This window comes from Furipterus horrens, unplaced genomic scaffold (assembly GCF_987537825.1).
Source record: "Furipterus horrens unplaced genomic scaffold, mFurHor1.1.pri manual_scaffold_17, whole genome shotgun sequence".
Classification (NCBI taxonomy): Eukaryota; Metazoa; Chordata; class Mammalia; order Chiroptera; family Furipteridae; genus Furipterus; species Furipterus horrens.
This window is the reverse complement of record NW_028327187.1, coordinates 6,307,526-6,319,668: the sequence shown is the minus strand read 5'-3', so window position 1 is coordinate 6,319,668 and position 12,143 is coordinate 6,307,526. Positions and strand designations below refer to the sequence as shown.

Genomic DNA, 12,143 nt, shown 5'->3' with positions numbered 1-12,143 from the left:
AACTGGACTTCATCCAATTTTAAAAGTTTTGTGCATAAATGAATACTCTTAATAAAGTAAAAAGGTAACATACAGAACAGGAGAAAATACTGGCAAATCATAAATCTGGTATGGGTCTTGTACCCACACTATACAAAAAGACAACCAAATTTAAAAATGGGAAAAGCATGTTGATAGTCGTCTCTCCAAATAACATATGCAAATCGCCAGTAAGTCACATGAAAAATTGCTCAACGTCACTAGTCACCTGGGAAGAGCGAACGAAAATCATGCCATGCCACTGCACACCATTAGGTTGGCCACAAAACAAACAAATGATAAACGTTGTAAGGAAATGGAGAAATCAGAACCATGGTGCATTGCTCATGGGAACAGAAAATCGTGAACCACTGTGGGAAATAGTTTGGCCATTACTTCAAAATTAGACATAGTGTTATGATCTGACCCAAGAATTCCATTCATACATATATTCCTATAAATGAAGATAAAAGCACATGACTATGTGAAAATTTACATAAATCTTATTAGCAGTATTATTCGTAATAGCCCCAAAAGTGGGAATAAGCCAAGTGTCTAGCTATAGATGAATGGATACACAAAATGTGGCATTATTGATACAACAGCATATTATTCATCCATTAAAAGTAATGAAATACTCCCTGGCTGGTGTGGCTCAGTGGATCGAGCACCGGCTTGCAAACCAAAGGGTCGCCAGTTCAATTCCCAGTCAGGGCACATGCCTGGGTTGTGGGCCGGGTCCCCAGTTGGGGGCAGGTGAGAGGCAACCACACATGGATGTTTCTCTCCCTCTCTTTCTCCCTCCCTTCCCCTCTCTCTAAAAATAAATAAATAAAAGCCCTTTTTAAAAAGGTAATGAAATACTCGGTGACCTCAGCAAGATGGGGGGATAGGAAGCTCCAGGTGGTTGTTCTCCCACACAGAATAAAGGTAAAAACATAGGATAATGGTAAAAAGTAATTTCATGAGAACTGAGAAACCAATTTAAAACCTGTAGCAACTGCCCTGTCTAAGGGATGCCCAATAGATAGAAATCTATTTTATCTAACTCAGAGACCATAAAGGCATATGAAAACATGCTCAACATCACAGCACTTTCCCCCTCCAAGGAGACACTCCCGCACTGAGATCCTAGGGGTCCCAGTAGTACAGAGGAAACAAAAACTTGTGCTGTAGGACCACAGATTGGAAAACAAAAGAAATACCTCTACTTATCAACCTGCTACATCATTACAATCAAAACTGTATCTCAAAAAAGATTTAAAAATCTCAAATAATCAGGCAGAGAAATAACCCATCAAGTATCATGAATAACCAGGGTAATATGGAACAAAGTGACCAGAGGGGAGTGTGGAGGGAGATAATGTTGGAAAGAAGGGGAAGGGACAAGACAAAGAACATGTGTGAGTGACCCATGGACATGGGACAACACAGTGGGAACTGACTGTGGGAGCAGGGTTTGGGAGGGGCAGAGGAGAGAAAAGGGGGAAAATTGGGACAACCATAGTAGAACAATAAAAAATGATTAAATGAAATGCATAAAAAAAGAAAACAGTTCATAATATTACAGGCCTAGCTGAAGAAACGAGAAAAATCTCAAATAAACAATGTAACATAGTACCTTTAAAAAACTAGAAAGAGGCCCTGACTGGGTAGCTTAGTTGGTTGGAGCATTGTCCCATGCACCAAAATGTTGAAGGTTCAACCCTCAGTCAGGGCACATACCTAGGTTGCAGGTTCAATCCCCAGTTGGAGTGCATATGGGAAGCAACCAATTATTGTTTCTCTCTCTCCAATAAACATCCCCAGGTGAGTATTTGGACAAAAAAAAAAAAAAAAAAAAAGAAAGAAAGAAATAACACATAAAGGCCAAAGTCAGTAGAAGGAAGAAATAAAAATTAGAGCAGAATTAAATGAAATAGACAACAAAAAGATGATAGAAAAAAACTAATGGAGAAAAGAGTTGCTTAACAGACTCAAATAATTAAAATCAGAAATGAAAGAGAAGTTAGACACCACAGAAATAGAATACATTATACAATGAGACCACTAAAGACTATACGGCACCAATTTCAATAACCTAGAAGAAATGGACAGATTCTTAGGAATACATAAGCGTCCTAAATTTAACCATGAAGAAATGGAAAGCCTAAACAGACTGATAAATAGTAAGAAAAATTAAACAGTAATGAAAAATAACCCCCTCCAAAAAAACGTCCAGGGACCATATGGCTTCACTGGTGAATTCGACCAAACATTCAAAGAAGATTTAATAACTACCTTCTCAAACTCTTCCAAAAAATTGAAAAGGAGTGAGTACTTCCTACATCATTTTACGAGGCCAACATTACTAAAAAATGGAAAGATATTCCATGTTCATAAACTGGAAGAATTAACACTGTTGCCCTAACTGGTGTGGTTCAGTGGGTTGGGCGTCATGCTGAAACCCAAGGGTCACTGGTTCAGTTCCTGATCAGGGAACATGCCTGGATTATGGGCCAGGTCCCCGGTTGGGGACATGCATGAAGCAGCTGATCAATGTTTCTCTCCCTCTCATTCTCCTCCTTTCTACTCTCTCTAAAAATAAATAAATAAGATCTTTTTTAAAAAAAAGAATTAACAGAGTTAAAATGACCATATTACCTAAAGCAATATAAAGATTTAATGCAATCCCCATCAAAATCCCAATGGCATTTTTCATTAAAAACAAAAACAAAAACAAAAATCATCAAATTTGTATAGACCCACCAAAGACCTTGAAGAGCTAAGGCAATCTTGAAATAAAGAACAAAGCTGAAGGTATTATATTCCCTGACTTAATTTAACTAAAAAGTTACAATAATCAAAATAGTACAGTATTTGGGTGGTGAACACACAATACAATATATAGATGATGTGTTCTAGAACTGCACACCTGAAATCTATATAATTTTATTAACCGATGTCACCCCAAATAATTCAATAGAAGGGTAAAAAAACAAAAAAAACAAACAAACAAAAAAAAAAACCAGTATGGTACTGGCAGAAAAACAGACATACAGGCCAAAGAAACATAACTGAGAGCCCAGAAATAAACCCACACATATATGGGCAACTAAAATTTCCACAAACGAGCCAACAATGTATAATGGAGAAAGGAAAACCTCTTCAATATAGTGTTCGAAATACTGGAAACCCATGTGCGTGCATAAGCATTAAACTAGACTACAATCTCACAACATACACAAAAATTAAGTCAAAATGGATTAAAGACTTAAATATATGAACAGAACAATAAAATACATGGAGGAAAACATAGTTCCTATACTTATGGATGTTGGTCCCAAAGGGGTTTTTGTGAACTTGAACCCAAAGGCCATGGAAGTAAAAGCAAAATATGAATGGGATTACATCAAACGCAAACGCTTCTGCACAGCGAAAGTAACAATCAATAAAACAAAAATGTAACCAAATGGAAGATATTTGAAAACAATACCTTCAATAAAGGGCTAATATCCAAAATATATATCAAAACACCCTCAACGGAGCAACAAAAAAACACACAATCCTATTTAAAAATGGGCAGAGAACCTGAACAGACACTTTTCCCTTACGGCTAACAGATACACAAAAAGATGCTCAACTTCACTAGCTGTAAGGGAAATGTCAATCAAAACCTCAATGAGACAGTACCACCTCACACCTGCTGGGATGGCTATTATCAATAAGACAAGCAGTAACAAGTGTTGGCGAGAATGTAGAAAAGGAAACCCTCACACACTGCTGCTCGGAATGTAAATTGATACAGCCACTATGGAAACCAATACAGAAGTTCCTCAAGAAATTAAGATTAGAGCTACCACATGACCCAGCAATCCGTCTTCTACCCGAAAATTTTGGAAACACTTATTCATAAAGATGAATGTACCCCTATGTTCAGTGTAGCGTTATTCACAATAGCCAAGACACGGAAATAACCAAAGTGTCTTTCGACTGATGATTGGATACAAAAGTTATACATATATACAATGGAATGCTACTTGGCATAAAAAAGATAAAATACTGCCATTGTGACGACATGGATGGATCTCTAGTGTATCATGCTAAATGGAATCAAGTCAGATGGAAAAAAAATAAAGACGTTATGATTTCAAAAAGTATCTGAGATATAAAACAAAAAGCAACAAACAACCAAAAGAAAACAAACTCACAGACACACACAAGAGTATGGTGATGACCAGAGGGAAAGGGGTGGGGGAAAGATGAAGAGCATAAACAGGGTCAATGGTGACAGGAGGAGACTAGGCTGGGTGGTGAGCACACGTGACAATGTACAGATGATACATTATAAAACTGTACACCTACAACTTATATATCTTTATTACCCAATGTTACCCCAATAAATGTAATTAAAGTAATATAATAAGCTTCAGTTTAGCAAGGTAAAATCTTATGGAAACTGGTTGCAGAACAATATGAATTATGCTTAAGACTACTAAACTATACACTTAATGGATAAGATGGTAAGTTTTACATTATGCGTATTTAACAAGCATTTAAAAAGAATTTAAAATGGAATGAAGTACTGCCCTGACCAGGTGGCTCAATTGATTGGAGCATCATCCCATACACCAAAAGGCTGCAGGTTTGATCCCCAGTCAGGACACATACATAGGTTGCCGGTTCGATCCTCAGTCAGGGAGCATATGCGAGACAACCAATCGATGGTTCTCTTTCACTTAGATGTTTCTCTCATTGTCTCCCTCTTTTTCTCTGTAAAGCAGTGGTTCTCCACCTTCCTAATGCCGCGACCCTGTAATACAGCTCCTCATGTGTGGTGACCCCCAACCATAAAATTATTTTCATTGCTACTTCATAACTGTGATTTTGCTACTATTATGAATCATAATGTAAATATCTGATATGCAGGATGTATTTTCATTGTTACAAACTGAACATAATTAAAGCAATAGTGATCAATCACAAAAACAATATGTCATTATATATGTGTTTTCCAATGGTCTTAGGCGACCCCTGTGAAAGGGTCGTTTGACCCCCAAAGGGGTCGCGACCCACAGGATGAGAACTGCTGCTCTAAAGGATCAATGAACAAATCCTCCAATAAAGATTTAAAAAAATAAATAATAGATTTTAGAAAAAGAATCAAGTACTGATAACAAACTACAGCCTGGATGAACCTTGAAAACACTATGCTAACTGAAGAATCCATTCATGAAACAGCACATATTATATGAATCCATTCATAAAAAATGTCCAGAATTGCCAAATCCATAGAGAAAGTAGACTGCTTTTTGCTAGGGGACAGGGAGCAGGAAGGATGGAAAGTGATTGCTAATGGGTACAACGTTTGTTTCAGGGGTGATGGAAGTGCTGTGAAATTAAATTGCTGGTGCTCATACAGCTTGGTGAATACTGTAAAAACCACTGTATTCTATACTTTAAAATGGTAAATTTTGTGTTATGTGAATTTTATGTCAGTTCTTCAAAATCATCATTGCATCCTGCTATCTACTGTATTTCCCTAAAGTACAATATGATGCTATATTCCAGGCACAACCTGGTAAGTACTAATATAAAAAAAGTCAAATGTTTTGGTTTTCTTTTCTCTTTAAGTTGTATTTTATTACTTATGCTAAGATTCCCTTCCTTTTACAGCCGCATAGTATCCCGCTGTGTAAATGTACCATGGCTTTTTTACCCACTCATCTACTGATGGGTACTTGGGTTGTTTCTAGATCTTGGCTATTGTGTATAACACTGCTAAGCACATAGGGGTGAATATTTTTGTACTGGTGTTTCAGGATTCTGAGGATATATTTGAGAAGTGGAATCACTGGGTCATAAGGCAGTTCCATATTTAGTTTTCTGAGGAAATTCCACACTGCTTTCCACAGTGGCTGCCACGGTCTGCATTGCCACCAACAGTGCACGAGGGCTCCCTTTTCAAAATTTACAAGTGTAGTCACCTATGCAGACATACGTGTACACAAACACAGATTGCCTATTTTATAAATTATAGAAGGATCATATTATTCTGAGAAATTTTTTAAATCTTAAGATTGTTTAGCATTATTCTAAAATACCATGCCACAAAGCAAAATTTTAAACAACTACTAATCTAGATCACTGGCTTTATGTATTAAGAGAACAAATATACCTTAATTATTAGAATACCAGTAGCACTAGTGAGACCAGTAATCAGTATCCATAGAGCATTTACTATTTGCCAAGTAAGCACTATCATAAACAAGCCCTTTAAATGAGCCATCTCATTTAACACCCCTAATAATCAGTAAGGTAAATACTATGTTGTAATCCCCCCATTTGACAGAAGAGGAAACTAAAGCACAAGGTATTCCTACAAATAAAAAGTAGTAAACCAGTCTCTTATCTACTACACTATAATTCTCCCCCACAACAACCAAAATTACAGTCAAGAGTGTTTTTTGCACCTTGGCCGGGTGGCTCAGTCGTTTGGAGCATTATGCCAAACACCACAAGGTTACGGGCTTGATCCCCGGTCAGGGCACATGCCTACGTTGCAGGTTCTATCCCTGTTTGGGGCACGTACGCGAGGCAACCAATCGATGTTTCTCTCTGTCTCTGTCTCTCTCCCCCTTCCCTTCTCTTTAAAATCAATAAACATACCCTCGGGTAAGGATTTTTTTAAGTGTTCTTGCACACTTAAAGTTCACCTCATTTATAGAACACATGATTCAATTACACAGTTTATTTATATATATATATATATATACTTTTTAAATTAATAATTTTAACAGGTTCAAAGCAACATATTCAATAGTTACTTTATTAGTTAACAGCAACCTTTCTACAAATAATTTAAACATGGTTATTCAGATTAATTCTTAAATATTTTGAAAAACAATGTAATACTCACCTTGTTCTGGGCCTTTGTTCATCTTCAGATTCACTAACTACTTCACTAACTCCTGATTCCAGAAAATCTGAATCTTCAGATTCTTCACTGCTCACTGGAGCAAAAAATGTATATATAAAGTTGTTAAATAGTTTTCAATACAAATGTAATTCGCTTAGTTTGTCAATAACTTACTTCCATTAAAACTTATAGATTGCTGTGAGAACATCTGGAATATATACATTAATGGGTGCTATATCATATAGATTAGACCAGTAAATGGTCCAAGTGGTATTTATGAAAATAATTCAAAGGTGTTTCAACTACGATTGTAAAACTACAGTTCTACATGTATTAACTGTATATTAATTTTAAAAATAAGAATTTACCTGTCAATAAAATACTGACATATCCATAATTATCAAAGGTAAATAAAAGTAAAATAAAAGAATTCTCGTTACTCAAAACAAGCACAGTAGGCTGGCCATGATGGAGTAACGGTGATTGCAGACTTTGTCATTTATGAGAACTAAAAGCTATGGATGGATACATAAAGAAATGACCTAAGGACTCTGAAAAGAGAACAGTAGCAGACAGATTAAGAACTGAACTCAAAACTTAAATGATGAGCCCTATAAAACGGGAGGTTTGGGAGATGGGTGTTGAGCGGTCTTTTTTCCCTCCTTTCTTTTCTGCTTTTGGGAGAGGAAGGCAGGCTCAATTCCAAAACTACACAGAGAACCTCATTTCTAGCCACAACACTGGAAAGTAGAAGCTGGGCCTTGCAGATCACAAGAATATAAGGAGAATCCCTGATTTCTTTTTCTCTCCAAATTTTATTTTTCTGCACCACACTTGCCACCTACGACACAGACATCTAAAATCCCAGGAGAATACCCATCTTTCTGGCTGGAGGATGCCAACCAGGGAAAATACAAAATGAGTCTGGAATGTCATATGACGCTAGAAACTACAGCTGTGCTCAAGAAATGACAGGAGCATATTCAAAGGACGCATGATCAGATCTGAAGGAGCTCCCATGAGCTAAACCTAATACAATGTGAGCAAAAAAGAAACAAATGGATTATAACTCATAGAATAAAATAAATAAGTCTATCTTACTATAAGTAATGAGATTAAAAATAGGAGAAAACAGACTTTTCCTTAACATTACTAAATGTAGAAGTAATGAAAGAAATAGAAAATCATCACCAGACAAACAGCACAGTAATCATTGCTCCAGGCAAGAAGGATGCGAAAATTAATGGGCTTAAGTATGAGAAACAGAAGATTTGCAAAGTCTCAAAATATTTCCCCACAAGACATTCATGAAATACAAACCAAAAAATATTTTCTACAGTGGAAAAACCCAGCAGACACCAATTTAACCAAGTAATCAAGTTTACCATTACCAGTAGTAAGACATACCATCATCACATACCCAGTATGATACAATTAGAAGGATTCAGTATCATTTTTGTGGCATTCGTGCCAAAATGCATAATAACCTCAGTCTAACCATGAGAAGGTATTACACAAATACACACAGGGGACAGTATAGAACATAACTGATCAGTACTCTTCAAAAGCGTGAAAGGACAGGAAAGAGAGGACGGAGGAACTATCACAGTTTGGAGTAAACTAAGACATTACAATTGAATGTGACGTGGAATGCTATGTTGGATTTTGAAGCACAAAAATGACCTTAGTGGAGAAAGACCTGTATTTCACTTTACAGGTCAGAAAACATTTTATGTAAAAAGGTATGATGGTAAATCTTTTCAACTTTGTAGGCTGTATGTTTTCTGTTGCAACTACTCATCTTTACTCAACTTTGCCTTTAAAAATCACTATGATCATAATTCGTATTAACAACAGGAATGCTGGGATTTTAATGTACTGCCTCCCACACAAACAAAAACCACTAGGCTAATAAAGTTACCCACAGAAGACAATGAAAACATAGGTCACAGAAAAGCTGGGTTTTAATAAAGCATTTTGAATGTCATTGTGCCCACTAAAGGACTCTTATCCTACGCTGCACCTCCAAGTCAAAATCAATATTTCTCTCCTTTTATTTAAGATGCACATGAATTCATGTTGTTATGGAAGTTGCTGCAAAGAAATTTTTGAGATAAGGATTCAGAAAATGATGTACTATTATTTATCTATTAACATGGCATATTACGGATGTGTGTATGTTGGGGGGAGCGGGGCTTCAGCCTGTTCTTCTCTAATGGATATCTATTGCTCGAAGACCTTTGAATGTTCAGCATTCCAAGATGTTTTCCTCAGCCCTGCATTTCTGCAACGTTGCAGAGCTCCACTAGGCAATCTCACCTATTTTCGTGGTTTCAAAAACATACAACTCCAAAGACCAGAGTCATCCTAGACTTTTATCTTTAATATCAGCCAGGAAGGCCTAACAATCCAACCTCTGCTATAACTCAAGTTAACCTTCCTGTTCTCCAGCAGCTGCCCTTGGCATCGGCTACAGCAACATCCCCTGAACAGGTTCAAAGCCTTCACTCTCACGGGACACCAGGCAAGTAATCTGATCTTGCCACGTCCTTCCGTGGGTTGCACTGCCGTTGTGATTTTTGAATAATGAATGTCCTGCGCCTTTATATAGGTGCCACACGTGTTCGAGTTGTCAACTTTACAAAATGTGCAGTCCTCTGTATGTATAGTACATCACAAATAAAAAATTTGTAATGGTAGCGCTGCTCTGTAAATACACTAAAAATAATTAAATTGTACACTGTAACACTATATATAGGAAAGTTGTATTTGTGAATTATATCTCAACACTGCTACAATATAAAAGATAATTATATACTTTTTTAAGTTGAAACTTTTTTTTAAATCCTGTCAATGGCTCTCCAGCCTGTGGAGCCCATTGTACTTCTCGGTCACTTCCAAAGTGCTTTCCTATTCCTAGTGGCAAAGAAGAGTTATCTGCCCAAGGGAGTTGGGTAGCAGAGTCGTCACAATCTTCCCCTAAGAAGCAAACAACTTTCTTTTGAACTTTTTTGTTAGCCAACATCCTTGGGGAAATATGACACTTAATTGCTCAATATCTATGTAATTACTTAACGTAAGAATGGTCTCCCCCAACTCTCAAGGGAAATGAACAAACCAAAGGGATGTCCCACGTTTGATTCCACAGCATCATACCCATGAGTCCGCCGCCAGACGCTCGCGTGTGAGAAACGCGGGCTTCCGAGGGTCTTCAGTACCTGGTCTGTGTTATTGGCCCGGCCCCAGGTTCTAGTCTTCCTTTCCCTCTGCCCCCCCCCATTGTCTAGCCCTACCACACTGACTGCACCCCCCCACCACTTACCAAACAGGTTGCACAGGCTTTTCAAACATTTTCCCTGCTTACATTACAAATCCTCACAGCGCACCTACCTCCTCTCCATTTATAACCTGGTGTCTTAGGTGAACCTCCTCAACTTTATGACATCCTCTCTGGGGATACCCTCCACCGCCCAGGAAGCTAAAGAAATCTTCCTTCGTGCCACACTATATAATACTTCTGTTATTGAAAACATGCCCCATGGCACTATAATTTCTTATAACATTAATCCAATAATTCTTTTTACACCAGTGACTGCCAAATCTGGCTACTTATCAGAGTCATATCAGAGATGCTTTTAAACCATGTAAGCCCTTGGTGCAGAAGGACTCAGATTTTTAATGTAATAAAACTTTAATCTGACAACATAAAAGTTTTGCATATAAGCTTGCATAAGTCTACCCAAACTACATACTGCATCTTCTATTTTTTCATAGGAAAGCATTATTTCTCCCTGCAGTTACAGGCAATCCTATATTTTTTACATTGCTTGTAAATATATTTTATTTGTTGCCATAGTTATCTGTCTTTTTAAGTTAAATGAATGACCACTCCAGGTTAAAAATGGCACTTGTATCATCTCTCTGGTTCCTAGGTTTCCTTCCCACCCTACACTCTCTGTTTCACTCTCCTGCAAGAAGACAGTTGTTGCCAGTATGCTAACGCTCATTTAATATAGGCAGTCAATTGTTGCAGATGATATACTTAAATTTCATTACTACAATGAGTTTCTAAAACCAATAAGGTCCTTACATGCAAAATTAAAATGTCTTACCCTTCCTTCTATTTCTGCCTTTGGCGTCTTTGTGCTCTTTCGGCTTTGCCTTTTTCTCTTCCCCAGACTCTCCGTCGCTCACCGTCAGTTTGTGCCTCAATAACCTATGTCTGTATCTTGGCTTCTTAGATTCTTCTGAATCTGAATCTGATTCAAAGCTGACTTGCTTTTTTGCTTCTAAATGGAGAAAATAAGTCAGCAAAACCTTCAGACTTTTTCCCTTTAAAACATTTTACGAAAGCATTGTTTGCTGGCAATTATCATGATTCCTGGAAAAGATCAGGGTTGCATACATGCCTGGGTTTCACTGGGGAGAGCAGGCAATCTTGTACATCAGACCTGATCTGTTACTATTAATAAATATTGATTAAATGCCACCAATGCATATTACAGGTTTCTAAAAGAAATCATTTTAATATTACTTATTGATTTTAGAGTGAAGAGGGGGAAGCGGGGAGGGAGAAAGGGAGAAAGGAAGACAGAGACATAGATTAGTTGTCCCACTCATTCATGTACTCACTGGCTGCTTCTTGTCCGTGACCTGACCAGGGATCAAAACCAAAACCTTAGTGTATTGGGACGATGCTCTAACCAACTGAGCAACCAGCCACGGCTCATATTTTAGATGGTCACATAGTCTTCAAAGATTGAACTGCTCTAACAAGCAAATTATGGCATCCTATACTTTTCTTGGGGGAGCTCACCCTCATCGCCTGGATTTACTTCATTATGTTTTCCAATTCTTTTTTTCCCTTCTTCGGGTTCATCATCCGAAGATCCATCCTCCTCAGAAGAAAGATTGGCTTTAATTTCTTCTAAAAGCATCTTCTTGGCAATTCTTGAGAGTAAAAAGGCAATAAAAATTATATTTGCTGATGAAGTGTAACCGATTAAAATAGAAACAAAAATTCCGTTTAAAAAGAAATTTTATATTATAAATAGATTACCAAGACCATGTTTTAACCTAAGCTAATAGCCAAAACTTTTGAAAATGCTCTTAGCACTGATATTTTCACAATTCTATGTAATTCTGCAATATACTGAAAATTCTAAGGAACTATTTTGACCAATTTCAACTTCATATTTGTTAAACCTTCCAAGCCTATACTTGCTCT

General features: G+C 37.2%; 1 protein-coding gene across 5 annotated transcripts in view; it reads right to left on the bottom strand.

Annotated features, from left to right (window-relative positions):
• Positions 1-12,143, bottom strand: part of ATRX (ATRX chromatin remodeler) — a 166,213-nt gene that overhangs the window by 78,632 nt on the left and 75,438 nt on the right. For all 5 annotated transcript variants that reach the window (XM_090265392.1, XM_090265393.1, XM_090265394.1 and 2 more), the window contains 3 exons: positions 11,733-11,866; positions 11,029-11,205; positions 6,917-7,010 (listed from right to left, as the gene is read on the bottom strand). In XM_090265392.1, coding sequence (XP_090121518.1) covers positions 6,917-7,010; positions 11,029-11,205; positions 11,733-11,866 — 405 coding nt within the window. The remainder of the gene's footprint in view (positions 1-6,916; positions 7,011-11,028; positions 11,206-11,732; positions 11,867-12,143) is intronic.